The 23,665-nt window shown below is 41.6% G+C and overlaps 2 protein-coding genes across 3 annotated transcripts in view; both read left to right on the top strand.

Moving 5' to 3' along the window:
* Positions 1-23,665, top strand: part of Ttc6 (tetratricopeptide repeat domain 6) — a 154,267-nt gene that overhangs the window by 44,464 nt on the left and 86,138 nt on the right. For both annotated transcript variants that reach the window (XM_087911793.1, XM_087911794.1), the window contains exons 4-7: positions 2,278-2,490; positions 6,840-6,970; positions 11,566-11,757; positions 23,420-23,555. In XM_087911793.1, coding sequence (XP_087767919.1) covers positions 2,278-2,490; positions 6,840-6,970; positions 11,566-11,757; positions 23,420-23,555 — 672 coding nt within the window. The remainder of the gene's footprint in view (positions 1-2,277; positions 2,491-6,839; positions 6,971-11,565; positions 11,758-23,419; positions 23,556-23,665) is intronic.
* Positions 14,051-14,855, top strand: LOC148120520 (dolichyl-diphosphooligosaccharide--protein glycosyltransferase subunit 4-like). The gene has a single exon (XM_087911850.1). The coding sequence runs from the start codon at positions 14,477-14,479 to the stop codon at positions 14,588-14,590; it is 114 nt and encodes a 37-aa protein (XP_087767976.1). The 5' UTR covers positions 14,051-14,476; the 3' UTR covers positions 14,591-14,855.

The raw sequence follows: 23,665 nt of genomic DNA, 5'->3' as shown, positions 1-23,665 counted from the left end.
GCAAAGCTATTGTCTGATCTGCACACACATACCTTTATACACACACACACAGACACACACCCATGCACAAATAATAATAAGAAAATGGTGTATACACATATATTTTATGTATATCTGCATGTCTGCTTGTGTGTATATGTATGTATCTATGTGTATATATATATACATATATATATTAATGTATTCTTTCAAATGAAGTATATTAAATCTAGTGTCATGTAGGTTGGAAAATGAGTCATATTTTAATAGCTTTTACCACAGTTAGAAATTTTTTTCTGGTTAATGCACAAAAAAGGTGCAAGTGGTACTTCAAGATTCACTGCAGTATGAAATCAGAGTCCAGACGGGTGAGCTGAATGCACATGTGCCAATAAATCCTTGGGTCTTCACCTTAGATGATTCATGATCTCATGTGTTGAGCGTTTGAGAAGTGATTTTCACCCTTTAATTCACCACTGGTTTTCATCACCTGTGCAGATTTCCACACATGGGAAAGGTGACTACTAGCAGTTCAGTATTGTTAAAGTAACTCGACATTGCAGCCCTCCTACCAGGGTTCCAAATATTGTCAGGAATGCGCGAGCCACATTTCCAGAATGACTAATTTATGTCAAGTGAAAGAGAAGTTGGTAGTGCGTACTTTAGAAGGAGGCTGTCTAGCCTGGAGGACAGCTTCAGTACTTAAAGTCTAACTTTGGTTAAATTACCTGCTTGTCAAAGCCTCAGTGTCCTCATCTTAAAGGGTGGGGTTTTACATAGCTGCCTGTGTGTGGATCTGTGCTATTTAGATAGACGAGGCTGCTCAATGCTCCTGCTGCTGAGGCGGTTCTAGTGGTGTGCACTAACACACTGGAATGGAGGCAGCTGCAAGAGTGGTGTTCTAGGAAGGACTTGGAGGACCTGTGAGCCTGGACGGATTCCCGAAGCAGGCAGGACTGTAGCTGCAGGGCTATTGTTGCCCTCTTTTGAGCTTTTATTTCTCCATTTTCAGTTTTGATGGATACTGCTTCCATTTGTTCAGTGTCCCGAGCTTGAACTCTGTGAGACTATATGGAAGAAGCTAGGAACAGAGGAATGCAAATCACAGCAAATGATTGACAGCATCCAAAGCTAGGGACCATCAGACACATCAGCTGACCACACGTGGACAGTATGGAAGCAGAGTGTGTGGCATGTAATCACTCAATATATCTCCTTTGTCATTTCACTGAAAAGGGCTTTAAAAACCCCCTTTTATCAATGAGGAAAGTAATGTAAGTAAGTAACTTGATCAGGATCAGATATCTGTGCATTGACAGATCCATGTAGTGGCATTTCATTCGTATTTTAATAAATAAACGTTAGCCGAAGATCAGAGAGTAAAACATCCCCACTGGTCAGCCTTACAGGCCAGACAGTGGTGACACACACCTTTAATCCCAGTAGCCACACTAGTTGCCATAGAAACCGGGCGGTGCATGCTTTTAATCCCAGTGGTTCATGCCTTTAATCTCAGAACTAGAGAGGATTATAAAATGGGAGGAGACAGCTCTTAGGCACGTCTTACTCTGAGATTTCTGGAGGCAGGATTGCCATTTTTGGACTGAAGTTAAGGTAAGAGCTGACTGCTTTGCTTTTTGGGTCTTCAGGTAGAACCCCAATTTCTCTAATTGACTTTTTATTAATTGTGCTTCAAATTCAGGACTTGGGCTCAGTACCATCGTGTTGTTATTTTTTTTAATAGCATCAGTCAATCACTGTACAAAAATTGTTTTATAATAATTATGGTTAATGCTATATTTTATAAGCTCCTGATCCAGCTATTCTTGTACAACAAAGACACTTGTGTGGTATTTGACACTGCATAGCGTCTCTGATTATATCAAAAAACAAAATGATATAATTGTACTCTAAAGCCACTCTATATAATTCAAACTTTTATTTATAGATCTATTGTTTGAGACACTGAGGTATTTAATTCCCAGTGGTCCATAATCCCAAATAATCTTTTAAAAATTGACTAATATATATAGAAATGTGTCTATGAAGATTTTTTTCCCTTGGGATTTGGTGACATAAGGCCAGGGAAAATAATTTGCTGGCTCTCAGGTTTTTCATTAAATCAATTTGAAATTTTCTTTTGAAATCTGCAGAAAAAAAACCAACTTACCAGCTCAGATGACTTTCAGACACACATTGACCTATCCACTCTGTTGCTGCATAGATGAACAGAGTGGAGAACCGCAGACCGTGGAAGGACCAGAAAAATGAACTTTCTGTCTTTGTGTTTTCCTCCAGCAAAGTATTTGTGAGGAGCTTCCTGAGGCCGTGTCCAGCACCTTCCAGATCGAACAGGAGGATCTTTTGGAGTGGGGAGCCATGGGAGAAGAGAACTTAGCGTTTAAGTCTCAGGAAGAATTAGAAATCGTGCAACTAGAGGACTTCAGTAAGCCCTTGGAAGCTGTTCGTCCCTCAATTGATGTGAAATCAGGCAGGAAGTCAACTATAAAAGTAAGCCTAACAAAACACTACTGTCAGTGTTGGGAACACGTAGAATTGTGCAAACTAGGGATGTGCAACTGTGAAGAAGTACCCAGGCAAAGGTTGAGGTTGTGTCTCTTGGAAGGAAGGACAGATTTTCAAGGTAAGAGGGCCTCTGGGCTCTTCAGACACTGACCACCGTTTTCTATGTAGCATCTGATGGGAGTTGGGAAGTGTAGCCCCAGGACTAAGCCTGGGTGAGCTTGGTAATGCTTACACACATTTGCCTTGTTTAGATTTATTGTAACTTTGGGGGGGGTCTTTCCTGTTGGGCAAGTGTTCTCTAGAACTTTATGGTTGTTTGTTTGTATCATCTCAATGTCAGTTACTGTCCATGAACTTTAACTCTACACTTTGTTTGTAGTGTCAGTGGGTCAGGGAACCAAGACAGACTGGGAGACCAGGCAACTTTTTTGTAGCTAATAGATACATCTAGATGAAAGAGTAAGTCAGAGTAAGTCACTTTAGCTGCTCAGACACCTGCTGGGAGATCTCCAGCAACAAAGAGAACCTGCAGAATCCCTGCCTTATTGGCCATTCTCCTCCCAGAAGCTCTTGGCAAGAGTAGGGCATATTAGTGTTCCGAGGTAAGTCGTTATCAACAGCAGAGAAAAGTGCATAGATGTGTTAGCAACTTAGTGAAGAAATGCCAGATACAACAGCAACAGGAGTGGGTAGCTTTCTAGAAAAGCAATTAACAGCCCACAAAATAATGTGACTCAAGATCGCAAATGGAAGAAAGTTTAAGAGCCGTGAGAGTCTCTAAACCCAAATCCACAATTATGACTGATTCTCCAGAATTCTGAAAACACATGAAAGACAAAATGCATATCACAAATAACTAGGAAAGTGGCCTGTGGCTGTTGAAAGTTACCTCAGAAGGGCTGAGATTCAGGCGTTGAGACCCCTGTAGGATTAAGAACAAAAAAGGTGATTTTTATGTTATTTTGGTGCAGAGGTAGAGGTAGGGGGAGAAAGACAATCCTGTCATCATGGATAAATAAAGTAATGACAGAATATGACAGAGATTCCTCAGTTTAGTTTTGGAAAAAAAAAGATTGAGGTTTTTAAATAAACAGACATATGACAGAGAAAGGGAAGCTGATGAACCCCTGCTTCTCTTAAAATCTGACAAATGGTCTTTAGTTTAGAAAAAAGATTTTTTTTAAAAAAAACCTGAACCCTGAGATTTGTGAGAGATTTGAGCATTAATTCTGTGCGAGTAGGTTGGCTTCGGTAGGTGCTTTCCACCTGCGGTAGCGTTGAATGGCAGAGTGCTGCTGGTCAACGTTAAATGACAGAGACCCAGAGCCTGCTTTGAGATTCAGAAGGCGAGATGGGCAACTGCAAAAAATCTAGGCTCTGAGGGCAAAGATCATGATTTCTGCAATCTCTGTGCTCCTCCGGTCTTGTAGGACACTTAAGAATGGTTAAATAACTTATTAAAAATTTTGTGCCTCAACCCTTGTAATAGGAAGAGATAATTCTTTGAACATGGGTTCCGTAGGGATGAACATGGAAGACCAACCTTCTCTCTTTTCTTAGAATTTTATTAGATGGAGTATCAGAAAAAAAAATGCTAGGTATGTTGCTTACTGTGAGCTCCATAGATAGGCCACAAGGCTCTGTGCCCAGATTTTTCTAGCCATATGAGCTGGGCCTGATTACCAAACTGCCTGTGTTGATGGATAATGGCAGTGCCACCTTGTTGACAGAGGCTGCTCATTCGTTCCCTGCTGTCCAGACCCAAAATAAACACACAGATACTTTCTTATTTGCAGTACTGTTTGGTCAATAGCTTAAGCGTCTTTCTAGCTAGCTCTTATATCTCAAATTAACCCATTTCTATTAATCTGTGTATTACCACATGGCTGTGGCTTGCCAGGCAAAGTTCCAGTGTCTGTCTCCTGAGGCAGCTCCATGGCATCTCACTGACTCTGCTTACTTTCTCCCAGCATTCAGTTTAGTTTTCCTGCTTAGCTCTATTCTGCCTTATCACAGGCCAAAGCAGCTTCTTTATTCATTAACCAATAAAAGCAATGCATCTACAGGACTTCCCATACCATTTCCCCCTTTCCGTCTGAATAAAAGGGAAGGTTTTAAGTTTAACATAGTAAAATTACATATAACAAAACAGGTATCAAGCAATAATTACAGTTACAATATTTATATCTAATTTATCTTTTATCATAACTAAGGAAAACTATAATTATAACTATTTGTTTTTCAACTCCATCAAAGACTCCAGAAGGATACAATATTACCTATGTTAACAGGAAGTACATTGTAAGTACCTTCTAAAATTATAGAAATGACAGAGACATCTTGCTGCCTGGACAGTCACTCAAAGTTCTTCTGTACTATTGGGGCACCCATCTTCAGTCTACAGGCCTATAGTATCAGGCAGACTTTTCCATGAAGCAGGAAATTTCAAAGACATCCACCAACACTTTCTTGCTATGACAGGGATGCTATGTAGATGTGGTATAGAAGGCACTTAACATCTGGGACACAGCCATATTAGTATGATTAGTGATTATTATTTGCTATGCTCTGAATTTCAGCAGTCCACATATAAATGCCTCCTGAGAATGTTGCTGGTGAGATTATGTTAGAAATATTGGCTAGATTTGTACCAAGTCAAGCATTATATGGTACATGATTAGTGTGTGATCTAGGGTTGTGTCCAGTTTGGCAAACTCCTCAATAATGTGGCTGAGAATATGGGAGATTTACTGATTGGATTCAGCACTAATGCCTAAAATTTTGGTGCCTAGAGGTCAGATTAAACTTAACAGGCATGGAGATAGTTTATATTTTGCCTTTGGGTCTACTGAAGTATGGGAGGATTTAGTAGCAAATGTGAATGACCTCAGAACTTTAAATTATAATGTCATTTTGTGATAGGGGAGACAGATAGAGTGGCAGTTTACATTAGCTAATGGGTGCCATAGGAAGATCGTCTTTCAGATCATATGTCAAATATTGTGTTCATATCTGAGCATCCAAGCACAGGAGGGTCCCCGACAAATCAGACTGAAGGAGGGATGGAAAAGCCACCACTTCAGATCTGTTCCATGTAAGGAACAGTTGATGGCGCCAAGGTTGCTTATCTGGGGGGAAAGCTGATCGACCCAAGACAATGCATATAGTCATGTATTCAGCTGTCTGTCAAATGGAAAGGAACTAGATTGTATTTATGGTTCCTGGGGTTTGGATTTAGACTGGAAGATGAAAGTCATTCTACTCAGAATAAAGAAACAAAACAGAAATGTCAGTAAATGGAAGTGTTTGGAAAAGAAAATGGCTGACTCTGTATGGATCCATGTTCACTGCTCCTGACCTTGTTCATGCAAATGACCAAGACAGGTAGAGATACTGTTGGAAGAGTTCAGGTATGAACTCCAGGAGAGAATGAAATGCTCTCCTTTCATGACTTGCTAACTCCTTGTAAGAAGTAAGCCCAAAGCCTGCAGCTAACATGTGACAACCCCCTTTTACCTAGCCAGTTTCTACTTTTCTGGCTATACCTTGTGCCTTTGCAGGGAAAGCCTCCCCGCTTCCTCCCTCAAGTTCAAAACAAAATAAAAACACGCAGCAATCAATCCAAGGAGAAAACCCTGTGTGAATTATTACCACCATATATTATGAAAAAAAGGTGAAGGAGGGGGAAAACATCAGCTAAGAAGAATAGGAGGGGAGACAGTCAGGATACAATCCCCATAACTCACATGAATGCCAGGAGGGTGCTGTCACCCGCTTTTAATGCCACCTTCAGAAGGTGGAGACAGGGATCCCTGGAGCAAGCAGGCTAGCAAGACTAACTGATATGGTGAGTTGTGAGTTCAGCTGAGACCTGCACTCCCAGTGAATAAGGTGGAGAGAGAGAGATGGGGATGCTCTCAGCATCAGTCATGGACCTCCACATGCACACAAACACACGCGAGCACATATATGCACACACATACCATACGTGAAAAAAACAAAGAGTAGACTGGCCTGGGACACAGCTTAGTGGTAGAGTGTTTGCTTAGTACGTCTGAGACCCCGGGTTCATCTTGTGTTTTTCTTTAGTAATTTAAGGTCATAAATGAAAAATATTACAAGAACATATGATACTAGCATTTTTATTTTTGATAATGTATGTACATAAAATTAGGAATGGCTTTAGGAATAGTAACTTATCTTTAGTATTTATATTCTGATATACACATGGAAATCAGGAGTTTATGTATGAGACATAGCATTAAATATGAGGGAAATCTCTAACTCTTCATATTCCAGTTTTCCTTAATGGCATGCTTTCTGTGTGTTTAAAGGTGAGATCTTCAGAATTATTGCAAATCAGAGGAAGAGAAGTCAAACAAACACAAAGAAGTAAACCAGTTGTTAAGTCATTGAATCCAAGAAAGACTGTAAGATCTCAGGAGGAGAAAAAACTAATTAAAAAGTAACTTCCTTAAGTTTATATATTTTCTGTTTCTTTTAAAATATTTATTATTATTTTATGTGTATGAGTGTTTGCTTGCATACATGTATGAGCGACAGATGCATTCCTGGTGTCTCCGCCAGAAGAGGGCATTGGATCTCTTGGAACTAGAGTTAAAGATGGTGTGGGTTCTGGGGATCCACGTGCCCTTAGCTGCTGTGCTGTCTCCATCCCACCCCCCTACACATCTTCTTCTCCAGAGATTAGTGGCTTGATATGTGAAAACACATTGTTAGGAGGAAAAACTTAATGTCTCATTGTGTGGTGTAGCGATCTAGGCAGAAACTTCTCAAAGGAAGAGCTGGTGGCAGGCTTCCTTGTCGGGGTGCACGTGTATCTTCCACACTCTCTGTTCCTGGTTCTGAGGAGTAGTTCTCTACTCTGGGATAAAGCATGGGAGAGATCATGGATTTGATCATGGTTTGATTAACTAACTGCTTCACCTTATTATTTAATTTTATCATGATAAAGGAAAGACCTCACCCGACATGGTCATAGCCTCATCAGCTTAGTAATTTCAGTTTCTCTCTAGTGTCCATTCATGTCCTCTCCGCTGTCCCCACTGTATCATTAATGAAGTTTCTTTTACTACTACTGAGAATTTTTTCATACAGTATATTTTGAAACATATACAGTGTATGTTTTCCCGTCCCTCAGTTTGTTCCCAGATCCTTCCCACCTCTCCCTCTCTACCCACACAATTTTATATTCTTTCTCTCTCTCTAAAAAACAAATGAAGAGATAAACAAATCCCAAAACAAAGACAAGAAACACACACACACACACACACACACACACACACACACACACACTCATATAAATCACTCCACAAAAACAGAAACCAACAATCAAAAGACCAATGAGGCAAAAATTGTCCAAACAAAGCAAAATGAGACAAAAGTCTACAACAGCCCCATTTAATGGGGTTTCTTACCCCACACGATTGTAGTGTGAGTTTGAACAGTGGCGAGTGAGTGCACTTCAGATCACAGGATAGCTGTTGCCACTCATCCTTGTTGAAACTGGCTTTCTCTTCATTTCACCGCTGGCGTTTTATGGGCTGCTTTATTCTAGATTATCCTTCATCTAACTCTTTACGGAGGTTTCAAGAAACTTTAATTATTAGCTCTTGTTGTTGCTTAGGAAACTGGGAAGGCCTGGACATGGAAGACAACCTGTTTGATTTTTCTTAACTGCTGGCTTGAACTTTGTAAATGGACATTACTCACCGTTTAGGAGTTGAGAGTAGATTCATGGGTAAAGAATTCCCCAGCTGATGAAACAGTGAAATCGGCATTTAAGTGACCCTGTGCATGCCTTTGCTTATCTGCATCGCTGCGAGCTCATTTAGTTAGCAAGATTATGTATTAAAGCAAACAACGACAGCCGGCAACAAGTATTTTACCTTCAATAAATAGTTACTGTCAGATTACCAATGAAGCAGAAACTTCTTGATTTTTCTTTTGTCCCTAAAAATCTTTGCATTTAGTGCATTAAGCAAAGTAGTGTGGCCACACACAGAGTCAGGGTCTTTTCTTTTTAATGTCTTAGCATTTCAAAGAATGACAAATAGTCCTGCTTAAAGAGAGTGTGCTGTAAAAACACAAAGGCTTTCTTGAGAATGCCAAAAATATTTGTAGATCTTATTGATATATATTTGTTATTTTAATTCACGAAAGCTAATTTTCAGAAACTTCCATTATTGAGAGACTAGACTGAAGTCCAGGGGAAGAAATATAGGGCATTTAAAGAATTTATATTATACAAGAGAATCTTGGAAAAATATTGCTGAAAGTCCTTAATACACTGCTCCTTTGTCTTTCACCAGTCTATCTTTTCTCACCAGTGACTAACCCTCAAAGTAAGTGATTGCCCTGAGAACTCAGTTCTACATTGCAGACTATTGCTGTTTAGCTCAGTATACCAAGGAAGATTCATTTGCTAATCTCTGCTGTTAAACTGATGGGAACATAAGAATTCAGATAGTTGCAATACTCTTTTTTTTTTAAAGTAAAACAAAACAAAACAAACAACACACCACAATGAGTAGCATAATCTGAGGCACACTCTACTAGCCAGGACCTGTCTGAAACAGGATGATGGTTCAAGTAAGCTTGACATGGGAGCTTACCTTTTTGTTCCTTTTCCTGCTCCTCCCCCACCGCATTTCTACTTCCCCCTTCTCTCCATTTTCTAGTAAGGGAGAACCCATAGTCCTGCATTCTTGATCATTGCTTGTGACGCTCCCAGTTAGGTTTCTTATCTCAGACATTTCTCTGACTTTAGATGTACCTCTTCTCCTCCCTCACAGTGTTCACAAATATCACACCCTGTCCTTGTTGGACTCTATGCTATTTTGGAAAAGTTATAGACTGCTTTGTGTGTCGTTGAATAATGTACATGTATGCTTAGCTATAGGCTAAATGCTATATATGCGATTCAGTAACAGTAAAAATAAAATGAGTAATTCTACAGCCCTTGAATATCCAGTATCCATTTTATTTTTTTAAAAATCCCCAGTTATCATAAATTTAAAATCTCGAAAATTTTATTCCATCCTTTTTTTTTCTAAAGTTTTTTAGAGAAATTGATAATATAACTTGCAAGCTCAAGAACTAAACTTCTGACCCTGCCCCCGACAACTCCAAAATCTATATTCTTTATACTTGCTGCTAGTTGGCGTTTTCAAGACACATGGGCCAGTATACAGATCAGCACTGGCCACTGGGAAAGGGCCAGAGAAACAGACAAAAAAAACAGGGCAAGTACAATGCACGGAGAGAGAGATTTATAAAATACAGACCCCCCCCTTCCATAATCAAGGGGGCTAGGGAATAAAGCAGAAAGTGAAGGAAAGAAAAAAAGAACTTGTCAGAGGCATCTGTCATCAAGGCATTGTCTGAAGGATGTTTAGACATGAACGGAAGGGCAGACAGCAGTCTGTCTTTGTGTGTTGTCCCTCAAGCTGATAGCAGTTGACATCTGCTATGCACGAAACTGGTCTAAATGCATTTACTCTTCTTAAGTCAAGACCTATGGTCAAATGAGAATTCTACAAGTAGTTAAATGCAGGCAGCACAATCCAAAAACCACGCTCTTGATATGGGTGCTGGAAGCCAGGCAGGATGCCTTTAAACTTAGAGATGTCAGACAGGTGCAGAAAGAAACAGAGAACAGCTGTGCTGAGTAAAGGGAGCAAAGATGAATCTACCAATGGGAAAAGACAGAAAGCATGGTACCCAGCTCACCTGGTCAAGCATTGTCTTTGAGGAGGACCATGACTGGAGTAAGCTGGTAATGAATAGAGAAGAGACGGACCACTCTTTCACTTTGGTTTTGCAAGTGAAGAAGAGGTGTCTCTTGAGTACGAGGAATCTAGTTTATTGTGATAGCAGGGATGAGATTTGGAGCATTCAGCAGAGGGAGAAAAATCCCTCTGGAGAGGATTTTGCCTGTGTTCAAAGAGAAGTTTAAACCTAGGAGGCACACCCAACTGGGGAACTTAAGACTTCAAATTAAAACAAAATTGAGAGAAAGATGGAAATCTGGGGCTAGAGGGTGCTCTGAAAAGCTCAGAGAGGATGAAGAGTTTCAAGAGGTGTTGGTTCTGTCTTGCAGAGCATGGCCTACAGATGGCAGGCTCCTTTGATCCAGTGGAGTGGAGGGCTGGAGTGGAATAGCATCAGATGAAGGGTACTTCTCAGGAATTCTCAGTCTGAATTAATCAGAAAGGTGTTGGGTTTACAAAGAGCAATAATGCACTTGGATCCCAGGAACTGCTGATATGGGGATCTAGCCAAAGTAGGGCTGCTCCAGAGAAAGAAAGAAAGAAAGAAAGAAAGAAAGAAAGAAAGAAAGAAAGAAAGAAAGAAAGAAAGAAAGAAGGAAAGGAAGGAAGGAGGGAAGGAAAGAAGGAAAGAAGGAAAGAAGGAAAGAAGGAAGGAAGGAAGGAAGGAAGGAAGGAAGGAAGGAAGGAAGGAAGGAAGGAAGGAAGGGTGATCTCTCTGGTAGAGATCTATGAGGGTTAGAATGTTTAGGGCACCTGCACACAGCCTGGCACACACTAGGATGCTTAAAGGGATGATTGGATGGTAGGTGGCATGCAGCATCAAGAGAGCAGGTCATCATGATATCTTTGCTCTTTTGGAAAGGCAAGAGAGAGGCACATTTTTGGGAGTGGGAAGGGATGTGATACCTGAAGACACAGTGTTCTGTGTTCCACTGATGAACTTCTGCAGTGTGGGCATTCTTTCATCTTTTCTTTAGCAGAGGAAGGAACCCTAGACTGAGTTACAGAATTCAAGTAAAGAGAGACCACTGGAGGAATGCGTTTGCTTTAGACCTGTTCATTGTCTGGTGTTGATTGCTATGAATTTGAAGTTCTGGGCATTTCCCAATACCGCAATGTTAAATTTGCCATAAGCCATTATTATAGTTTTATGTCTGATCCCAACAGTTCACTGTTTTAGAGCCCGAACTGAACTGCCAGTATCAATGCGTTTCTTATCTAACACCCATAAAACGATGAAAGAAGCTCACTTTCTTCCCTGTTACAGAATCCCACAGGCCCAGCCCATTCCTCATCTTCATGACCTGTGCACCACAGTCCCCGCTGCGGAGCTGCCGGTGGATCTGCGCCTGGCTTCTCGAGTGTACCACACCCCCAACAGGACAGGTCACAAGGCCATGCTTGGGCTATTGGGATCGTCACTCTTAGGTGATTGCTGCATAGATGAACAGCGAGATAGGTAAGCATTTTCTGGTTATTTTGTTTTAATCTGTCAAGAATATTTAGAGAGAGGGAGAGAACGCAAGAGAGAAAGGCTTCTAATTAATCCATTTGACGGCAGAGCCATCAATGTAGCCTTATAGGTCCTACCTTCAATGGTTTCATTGGAAATTAAGTTTTCAACCCAAGAACACCAAGAGCCACATGACTCACCCCTAGCAGTAACTTATCAATTTGATTGATGAACCTAGTTCTACAAGCGTCTGTCTTTCTTTGTTTCATTAATTATTTTCTTTACTTTATGACAACCCTGGGGTACAGAGGTGGAAACGGAGGCACATGAAAGTTAAGCCCTTCCTCTCATTTTATGCAGCTAAAAGGATCTCAGTTTGGGGATGAGAACACAAGCATATGTTTGAACTGGAGTCCACTGTCATATTTTGATCATGGATAGTACACAGAAGCCATTATTATGGAGTTCATTCCAGGTCTCTTTGTGTTTCCCTTCCATTAGAATCCACAGATTGTTCTGTGACTAGTATATGATCTGCAACATTCTCAGAAGAGGAGAAGAAAGGAAAGAGAGATAATATTTGCTTAGTAGCAAAAATGTTCCAAACTCGGTGTTACCTGTTTTTGCGTATGTCTTCTATTTGAATTTTCAACGATTAAGGGAGAAGTTGATTTTCATTTTAGCCATGAAGAAATTTTGTCGAATTTTCTGAGTACTAAATGGAATCCAGAAATGTCTAACCCAGTTTTGCCATCATACTTGACATTTTTGTTCTAATCAGTTCCTCAATTAAATTTTAACATCACAGACCCCAGATATATTGATATCTACTTTAGTATTGTATGTTTTCCTTCCTATTCTTGTGCATATAAAGAAAAATCTTTTATCACCCTATTCTCCTCATACCCAAAATGCGAGTTTTCACTTCCATAGAGTCCGTGTTTCCTGTCCACCACTGACATGTGCTCTAGTCTACACTTTTCAGAAGATTGGGAGGACTCAGAAAAATCCATGGCCTGCCTAATAATTAAACCAGACCCTTTTAGAATTAGAGTTAATTCAAGACATTCAAGAATAAGATTTCCAAAGACCACTTCTGACTGTACTCCCGCATTACTAAGACTTACTACTCTTCAGAGTATATTCTGAACCCCTTTGCTCTGATTGGCTTTGAGTATAAATTGGAGCACTGTTTATATTCTTTTCCAGTTTAAAAGCCATCCTTTTTTTTTTCAGGGGGAGACAGGGTTTCTCTGTGTAACAGCCTTAGCTAACCTGAAACTTGCTTTGTAGACCACGCTGGCTTTGAATGAGAGATCTGCCTGCCTCTGCTGGGATTAAAGGCATGCACCACCACTGCCTGGCCCATTTTCTTAGCGTTCAGCAACCAAAATGAATTTTAATTTGACTCCTTGAAAGAAGGAATTCAAGCCATTATCATACTTAATTTTTAATTGAATCACTGTATTTTCAGTACTCATGTGCCAGTCACGATATACATGTTTTATCAAGTTTAGTTTTATCAAGTCAGGAGTAATTTTTTGAAATGAATGTATGGTGTCTTACGGTTTCTATTGCTGTAAAGAAACACCATGATCATGACAACCCTATAAAGGAAACTATTTAATTGGGGCTAACTTACAGCTTATAAATAAATAAATAAATAAATAAATAAATAAATAAATAGATAAAATGGACTAAAGAGCCTATTATTGTCATGGCAGGAAATATGGTGGCACGTAGGTAGCCGTGGAGCTGGAGAGGTAGCTTAGGGTTCAGCATCTATATCCTCAGGCAACAAAAGTGACTGTGTACCATGCTGAGCATACCTTGAGATTTGGAGGCCTCAAAACCCACCCCCTAGTGACACACTTCCTCCAACAAGCCACACCTACTCCTAAAAGCGGAACTCTCTATGGACTAAGCATCCCAAAGCATGAGTCTATGGGAGTCATTCCTATCCAAACCACCACAATGGGGTTTGGAAATTTGGAAACCGTTTTAGTGCAACTGATAAAAGAAAAAAAAAAAAATAGCAGCCTAAAGCGGGGGTAGGGGGATGGGGCGATACAAAATACAGAGTGTGTGTGGTCTAGTCATTTTAGGATTATACTTCCTTCTTTTTCTTTGGTACTGAAGATTGAACCCAGGCCTGATGCATACAGGCAGATTCGTTGCTACTAATGTCCAATCCCTGAATCCAATCTCTGAAAAAATTCTCTAGTTTCAAGGTGTTCCCTTTAACACTCTAGGGGCCGACCATCATTTTGGGTCCTTACAGCTCATATTATTCAGCAAACTGCTGGAACAATGCTGCTTTCCTTCCAGTTCTAAGTTTTTCTTTTTCCAAGAGAGTAAGTAAATGCTCTGTTTGATAGAGATAATTCTTGCCGATTTGTTTTTAAGTGCCAAATAAGAAGTTAATTTAAGTACTGAATATTTAATTTTCTAGCATCCGTCTGTTGAGGATTACCTTGCTAAACATAGCTTAACCTTTTCAAAATATATCTGTCTGCTGAGCTTACAAGTTCAGGGAAATGTATCATTTTTCCTGCCCCAGTAAGAGTTCTGGAGAATCGGAGTCGGAGTCGAGTGGAGCTGGTCAGGTGAGAGCCTCACAGGCGCCATCTCACATGCGAGCCTGGTGGAAGCGGTGGCGAGGACCGGGCCTGCTGAGGGCAAGGAGAGCGCGACCCGAGGCTCAGTCCCTCCCCTTGTCCGCAGGATGATCACGGACGTGCAGCTCACCATCTTTGCCAACATGCTGCGCGTGTCGCTTTTCTTGCTTGTGGTTCTCTATCACTACATGGCAGTCAACAATCCCAAGATGCAGGAATGAAAATAGCGCTTTCTCCGCCCCAGGGTTCCAGGACATAGTCTGAGGCAAGATGGAGGGTGTGAGGGGCCTTCACACTTCACCGCATCCCTCCTACCCATCACAGCATACAAAGCAACTACACCTGGATTTTTCCAAACAACTTTTATTTCCTCAAAGTCTTCCTTAATCCTATGGAACAAGAAGCTGCCACTGAATAGGGCCCAGTATAGGGGCTGCTTTCTTTTCTGTTCCCTCCCCCCAGTACAAAAATATAGATATATATTTTTTGTGTTCCCCCCCCCCCCAAAAAAAAAAAGAGTTCTGGAGAAAGGTAACTGAGAACAAAGCAAGCATCTCTGACTGTGGATCTGCTTTTGCTGTAATAAGAGTAGTTAACTCTAAATCATAATAATACTTGTAGGTATGAAGCCTTAGTGCTTTACTAACTCTACACATAGTTATTATTATTTATTCTATTAAAATACCAAGACTATTTTAATAGAATGGTAAGAATTTACACTCGTTTATTTATTTATTTTTATTTATAATTAGATTCAATAAGACTAAGCACAAACCCTTATATCAAACCTGGATGAGGCAACCAAATAGGAGGAAAAGGGTCTGAAGAATAGGCAACAGAGTCAGAGATACCCCTACTCCCACTGCTAAGAGTCCCACAAAAATTCCAAGCTAAACAACTGCAACATGTATGCAAAAGACCTAGCAAAGATCCATTTAGGCTTGGTGATTGCCCCTTCAGTCTTGGTGAGCTCCTATGAGCCTTGCTTAGTTGATATTTGTCAGTCATGATCTTGTGTCCTTGACCCCTGTGGCTCCTACAATTCCTCCTTCCCCTCTTCTAAGGTGTTCCCCCTGAGCTCTGCCTAATGTTTTGGTGTGAGTCTCTGCATCTGCTCTGATCAGCTGCCAGAGGATGCCTGGAAGTCTCTCTGATGGCTATTGGCCTAGTCACCCATCTATGAGTATAGTAACTAAAATATTGTTGGGAATCATCTCATTGACTTTTTTTCGTCTTTCTTTCCTTTTTCCTTCCTTCCTCTCTTCCTCCCTCTTCCTTCCTTTCTTTTGTTTTCCAAGACTTGGTTTCTCTGTGTAGTGGCCCTAGCTGTCCTGAAACTCACATTGTAGATCAGGCTGGCCTTGAACTCATAGAGATCTACCTTCCTCTGCCTCCCAAGTGTTAGGATTAAAGGAGTGCTCCACCAAGCCTGACTTAGTATGTGGTTTTTTTTATTGCTTCTATTTCCATTTTCATGTCTTGAACACTTTTAGTGGTTTTTTTCAACTGTTTGGTTTTCCTTGGCCACCTTTAAGGGATTTATTCATTTCTTCTATTTTTTGTCTTATCCTCTTTTTTCTTTCTTTTTTAAACATTCTTTTTATTTATTCTTTGCATCTTTCACATCATGTATCTCATCCCCACAAACCCTCTTTTTGCAAAATAAAATTTAAGAGAGAGAGAGAAAAAGAAGGAAATATCTTACCATGGATGGTGTTGTGTGACATAGTGTTCATTACAAAGAGTCGTTGGTCTGGTTCGAGGCCTCTGGTTTCTGCCACACCGTTGATGCTGGACCCTCACTGGATTTCTTCTTGGATGTCCTGTTTTTAACTTATGTCCTGGAGATCCTGGAGCTTTGGATCTGCAGGTCTGGCCTGCAGATTATAGATGGGGTGGATGTTGGGGTGGGCTGCTTTTTAACCTTGGTTCTGGCTCTTGGTAGTTGCAGGGTTAGTCTGTTGCAAGGGAAGGCAGCTGCTTGTTCATCTGCCAGGCTAGCTTAGCCCCGAAATAACCACACAGAAACTGTATTAATTAAAGTACTGCTTGGCCCATTAGCTCTAGCCTCTTATTGGCTAACTCTTACATCTTGATTTAACCCATTTCTATTAATCTGTATATCACCACATGGTAGTAGCTTACCAGCGAAGATTCAGCATGTCTGACTCTGGCAGCTGCTCCATAGTGTCTCTCTCCTACTCTGCCTATCTTCCTCCCAGCATTCAGTTCTGTCTTTCTGCCTCTCTAAGTTCTGCCCTATAAACTAGGCCAAGGCAGTTTCTTTGTTCATTAACCAATGAAAGCAATACATGGACAGAAGGACCTCCTACACCATTAGTCTGCCAGTCACCTTTCCTGTCCTCACCACCAGGGTGAGCTCTCCAGCACTGCCTAGGCTGGTTTACCCATGCACTGCATTATGTTGAAAGCTTCTTCTCCCTAGAAGAGATATGAAATGTCTTGTGCCGAGACAGGTGTATAATTATTTCAGCATTATATATATATATATATATATATATATATATATATACTTATTAAAAATTTCCACCTCCTCCCCCACCTCCCATTTCCCTCCCACTCCCCGCACTCTCCCCACTCCCCCTCCCCCTCCCTCTCCAGTCCTAGGAGCAGTCAGGGTTCCCTGCCCTGTGGGAAGTCCAAGGTCCTCCCCCCTCCATCCAGGTCTAGGAAGGTGAGCATCCAAACAGACCAGGCTCCCACAAAGCCAGTCCATGCAGTAGAATCAAAACGCAGTGCCATTGTCCTTGGCTTCATTGTCAGCCACATTCAAAGAGTCCGGTTTGATCACATGCTCCATCAGTCCCAGTCCAGCTGGCCTTGGTGAGCTCCCATTAGATCAGTCCCACCATCTCAGTGGGTGGACGCACCCCTTGTGGTTCTGACTTCCTTGCTCATGTTCTCCCTCCTTCTGCTCCTCATTTGGACCTTGGGAGCTCAGTTTAGTGCTCCAATGTTTGTTTCTATCTCCATTCAACACCGGATGAAGGTTCTATGGTGATATGCAAGATATTCATCAGTGTGGCTATGGGACAAGGCCAGTTCAGGCACCCTCTCCTCTCCTGCCCAAGGGACAAGCTGGAGACATCTTCTTAGACCTGGGAACCCCTCTAGAGTCAAGTCTCTTGCCAATCCTAAAATGGCTCCCTTAATTAAGATATCTATTTCCCTGCTCCCATATCCACCCTTCCTTCATCCCACCCATCCCATTCCCCCAAGCTCTTCCCAATCCTCCCCCTTCTTCCCTCCCTCTCCCCATCTCCCCTTAGCCCCCCCCCCCCCCCCCCCCCCCGTGCACTCACATTTTTTCCATTGCCACCTAGGTTTGGAATCAGAGAATTTGCTCAAAGTGTGGTAGGGGATTGTTCTTACTATTTGATTTGACCAGTGTCTGTGCCCTGCCAGGAATGTAGACGGAGGACATGACTGTGAGGGACTTCCTTATGCTAATTCCACAACTCTATAAAACTTGGAGTTTCTTTGTTATTCCCCACCACGCAGGGCACTTTCCTGCCCACTAGAATGTGCCCTTGTCTCGGGCTAAAGCTCTAGGATATCATCATCTGTGATCTGTTGTACTTCATTTGTAATGGGCTTTGCCTCTTGCTCTTTATTGCCTCCCAGGTTGGGTATCAGGGACCTCATTCTCCTTATTGTCTGCCAGTTCTCAGTAGTCAGCCTCTTCCTGCCCACGGCATCCTCCTCCGCCACCTTGCTGTGTGATCTAGGCAATAACCCGAGGTATTATATCAGAGAGTCTAGTATGTCTGTGCATTGTGCCCATGCCTGATGTTCATGGAGCCCGGCAGAGTGTGTCAGATCCCTGTGAAATGGAGTTAATACTGTTGTGAATCGCCGTGTGGGTGCTGAAGATAAAATTCGGAACTGTGGAAGAACTGCAAGCGCTCTTAGCTGTGGAGCCCCACCTCTCGTGTGTTTCCAACCACACAGAGTGGTGATGACAAAAGCCATTGCACTGTACATATTGGTATTTGATAAGACATTCTAAGATTGTATTTTTGTTCTTAAATGGAAATACATTAATATAAATTATTTGTAATCTTTCCCCATAACTCTCTAACTTTAACATATTTGGAAAAGCTGTATTTTTTTTAAAAGTAAAACAGTCTCATTCCACCAGATGTCACTGTTTGCATGTAGCAATGAACTTTTAGTGGTTAAACAGTAAAACCCCCATCACATTTTACAAAAATAAAAATCTGTGTAGTTACAAATATATTTTTCTAAGGCTCATAATTTTTGATATTCTATTTCTTGCTTTCAAAAAAGCATGCAAAATATTCACCTGCCTCTGCTGAAGATTTTAAGGAAAAATTGCACAAGGATAAACTTGTGTGTTGGTTAGCATCTAAGAAGTTGTGCTTGGAAAGTTTCTCCAGTCCTAGGAATTTTTTTAAAAAACAATTTCTATAAGTTATAGTCTTACAGATTGTGGAGCAAGTGCCTATAAATGGGATGTAAAAGTTTCGTGTTTAGCTATGAATATATATCATTTTGAAAATGGTATATAGAACAGCCTATTGCATATACATGGTCCCTTGCTAAACTTTTTGTAAGTGAACTTCTTTAGCTTTCCTATGCACATATTTTGTGAATTACCAAAAAGTGATGGTATGTTCCTGGGAGCTTTCCCTCAGAGTTTGTGCCTTGTAGCAAGGTCCACTTTCTAAGGAAAAGAGAGTGAAGCTGCAGTGATTGTAGAGCTCCTCTCCCCAGGGTCCTCCTAAGGCAGAAGAGGCTGCCAGAGAGAGAAACTGCCATGCTTCCTAGGCTTTGGTTCACTGGTGCTTACAGACAACCTAGAGAAGAGTTCTCACAGTTCGGGTCACATGTCCTCTCGTATTTCTTACCCTGGTCTACAGTAGACTGATACTGTCTTACCCTGGTCTACAGTAGACTGATACTGTCTTACCCTGGTCTACAGTAGACTGATACTGTCTTACCCTGGTCGACAGTAGACTGATACTACTGACTGTGATGGTAGATCGGTGTCGACTCTGTAAAAGGTGTAGCTTTTACTTTTAGAGAGACGGGCTTGTTTTTCTCCCTTAGCCTCTTCCTTGATTGTAACAATATGGATTGAAATTTCAGCCACTTACTGAACATGTATGATTCGAAACACCCACTGCATGTATTATTCCTAAGCTGTGGACATAAGAACCAGCCAGTGTTGCTGTTTACAAATGAGGAACAGATTGAGGAAGGGAAGGTACTGGTGTCAGTCTTTCTGGTGTTGGTCTAACAGAATGCTCAAGACTGGGTAAATTATAAAAAACCAACCAAGTAACCAGATTTGTTCTGGAGTCTTAGGTGTTCCAGAGTGGTCAGCTGCATCTGGTCAGAGACACATGCTTCTACAACTCATGAGAAAAATCAAAGATGAATTCCCACCCACCAGAGCCAACTTACTCCTATAACAAGGCATTGATTCATTCAACAGAGCTGTAGCCTTATGACACAAACTCTTCTCGTTAGTTCCTACTTCTCCACATTGCTACTTTTGGGAACAGGACTCAGTGTGAGTTTTGGTGAACACAAATCATATTCAAACCATAGCACCAACATAAAAGAAAGTGGCCAATTTAGGATTAAAATCCAGGCTACAGCCTCATTGCAGAGTCTCAGTCTTCCCACAGTGTCAGTGGTATTTGAACTTTCCCTTTATTTTTTTTTAAAGATTTCTTTATTTATACACTTGATTGCTCTATTTGCATATATGTCTGCCTGACAGAAGAGAGTATTAAACTGAAGAGGGCATTGGGGCATGATTATTCCATACGGTTGTGAACCACCACGTGGTTCCTGGGGATTAAATTCAGGACCTCTGAAAGAACAGCCAGTACTCTTAACCGTTGGTCCATCTCTCCAGCCCGTGTTTAGGCTTGCCTGAGCATAAAGACCATTTGGTGTGCTTGGTCAGTATATTAATCCTCAAACCTACTGAATCAGAATTTCCAGAGGAGGGGTGGACGATATAGACTTGATGGTCACTCGGGGTGTTGTATGATTGAGCTGTTTTAGAAAGGCTAGTGATAATCAGAGGCTCTCAAACAGTATCAGAATCAGCTGCAGGGATGGTGAAAACACAGATAGCTGGGTTCACATCCCCTGTTTCCCATCCATTAGGTGCATCTCTACCAAATACATATAAGATGCTTGTGACAGTTAGGGAGTCCCCATGGACCTACTCCAACAGCCCATGCTGGGCTTTGGTTTTCAGGACCCCCATGTAAGACTCTTTTTACTGAGCCAAAGCTCACCATCTACATCGTAACTACTACATTCAAGTCCTTGGGAAATGGACAATTAGTGCTGTCATATCCCCAGCCTCACGCTATTTTCCATTATGAGAAAAATACAAGACGAGATGGAGTATATTCTATCATGAAAGAGCCGATCAAACACAGGAGGAAGTTTAAGGAGGCAAAGGTGAGTTTTGTCTGGGTGGAGAGAGAGTTGTGCAGGTCTTGGAAAAAGAGTTCAAGCCCTTGCTCGTTCCCATTTCCAGAGCCTCAGGGTCCTACAATTGTGCATTGGCTTGGCTGCTCCAATGGTGGTGTATACGTGGTACTCGGTCTCCAGTACCTAGTTCACCTTTTCGTAGTACATATGGATTGAATGGTGCATTGGGGGAATGAAGTAGGATTGGCAAGATCAGTGGACTCCAGCGTTTGGAGGATCCTGGCTGCAAGGTGCTATAGTTTAGGCCCTATTGTAAGTTAATCATTGGAGCATTTGGAGAGGAAGTGATTGACACAAAGTGTCATGGGTCTGTAACAGGAATTGGAAGAGGGAGAGGCTGGAGGTAAAGAGCCGGAAAAGATGATAGCACAGGAGTCAGATGAGGAGCTGAGATGCCAGGAGAGGCACTGGAGCGAGTGAGCAGAATGGGCAGCTGCTGTTGGAAGTGAGGGCACGGTCGGAGATCAGGAGACTTTCTGTCTGAACTCAGAAAAATGGTGATATTTCCCCAAGATGAGAACTTGAGGAAGGTCGGATTCTCTTCTCTCAAAATAAGGGCACATGGAAAGTGAAGAGAGAAAATTAGAAATAACTGACTCGTCTCTGTCACGTGGGAACTGATGCTAACCTTGGATGGCCATTCCACCACGGCTCTGCTCTGAGCATGTCTGCCAGAGCTGGCACTGGGGAATGCCAGCAACATCTTCCACAGTCTTTGACCAACTAACATAACAATTAATTGTGCTTTTGGAAACTGAAAGACAGTAAACAAAAAGATGGTTGCTACCCTATTTAAGACTCCCAGCTGAAGAGAAGAACGGCAGTGCTGTAAATGTAAGTGCTATTATGTCACCCTGCCCCCGACCATTGTCACCTCCCTCCACCGTCTGAGGTATCTACACTCCAGGCTCATTTTCTTAGTCTCTAGACCCGAGCCTGTTCTTTTCCAGACCCTCCCGGTCAGGACTGAGTTGCAGAAAACGGAAATGCTTTTAGCTGTTTGAAGCAAGCCGGAATTGAGGAACTGAGCAACTGCTGATTCGCGGAAGGGTTGAAACAAATGGGCATTCACCTGGAAAGATGTGCAGAGATACCCACACGGCAACTGAACTGGCTGCCGAGGGAACCGCTCCTCCTGGCTCAGGAAAACTGAGAACCAAAAGCCCATTCTGCTAACACGACCCCTTAGTTAAGAGTCGGGGAATCACGTGTCTTTGTCCCAGATTTTCAGTCTTATTTGATATCCTCCCTGGCAAAATAAAAATGAAAACAAACAAAAGCAGTAACTTCGGAACGCTACTGTGGAAGAACTCGGTGTGTCCTGACTGTGCTTGCAATAGAAACGTCAGAACCTCCTTCCTTCTACATGGTACATGTGTGAGCGCCCCTGGAGAGAGGTCCTAGGTCACATCTAGGACACCCCAGCTGCAGGAGAGTTCTTACCTCGCCGTCCTCACTACCACCGGGAGGACTGACTTTCTGTGTATTCAGCTTTTTGGGAGCTGCTTGTAATTTCTCTTCGAACCCAGATATTTGACTAAGGACCGGTAAGAGGTGACTTTCCCCAGAAGCTGGGCTCTGAGAGTTCAGAATATTATGAAGTGGCAAGTCAATTGGGTTTGTGTATGTTTAGCCTTGACAGTTGGTAACTCACGAAGCTATTATATGTGCCTTTAATGGAATGTTAGAAAATCAGAGTGTGTCAATCATGTGTGATTGACACGGCTGCAATCCAACCAAGCCTGATTGATGTTTATTTTATACTTATTACAGCATGCTTACAGTAGAGCATTAACTATTAAGAAGTCTCTTAAGTCATTTATTATTGATTACCTCTGCTCTCAAACTTTAAGTTTTATACTAAATATGCCTGTATGCTATCCATTCTTAGCTATAAGCCTGTATCATCTACGGAGGGAAATGTGATTCTAAACATTTTCAATATGGCAAGATCTAAGCCAAAAGGGAAAGCTACAGTGTGTTGGCAATCCTACTTAGGTGGGTGTTTTGACCCCAGTCTAAGAGATGCTGTTTGACTGTGGATTTGGAGTAGGGAAGAGAGCTAGAAATAAGGTTTTAAAATTTATTTGTTTTTGTATATGGTTGTTTTGCCTGCATGTATGTTTATAAACCACATGTATGCCTGGTTGCTTGCAGAGACCAGAAGAGATTTTTGGACTCTCTGGAAGAGCTGCTATGTAGGTTCTAGTAACTGAACTTAGGTTCTTTGGGAGAGCAGCCAGTACTCTTAACCACTGAACCATCCCTCTAGCCCCCGAATAAGGTTTTAATTTTTTTGTTGTTTCACATTTAGAAAGTGAGATCTTTTCCCCCATGTAATGAATCAAATGCATCACAGAGATTACAAATCAATTGTGTTTAGAGTCATAATTTTTAAATTTTGAATTTACTTCTCCATGATCTGCTTAGTGCAGATATTAAATATCAGTACATTTCTCTCAGCAGAGATAAGTGGAAAGAGGGTGATCCTTTTTTGCTTTATCAATAACTTTAAAAACAAATTTATTATTTCTGTCACTTTATAGAATACTGTATGGTGTTCCTGTTAAGAAACAGAAATACAGCAGCCCTTCTCCTGTCCCACCAGAGGAATTCCCTGAATTGGTGCAGACAAGTCAATGGCAAGCTCACCAACCAGACCTGCAGCTCTCAGGAGAAGAAGTAAGAATGCCCTTTAATACTAGGTTTCTCCACCTCGTGTGTTCGTAAACGTTTTGGTCTGTACTCTTTTGGTATTCTTGAACGTTATTGAGGACTTTTATATTGTTAAT

Source organism: Myodes glareolus, chromosome 11 (assembly GCF_982192425.1).
Source record: "Myodes glareolus chromosome 11, mMyoGla1.1, whole genome shotgun sequence".
NCBI lineage: Eukaryota > Metazoa > Chordata > Mammalia > Rodentia > Cricetidae > Myodes > Myodes glareolus.
Note: the sequence above shows the minus strand (reverse complement) of the source record. Positions and strands in the feature narration are given on the sequence as shown.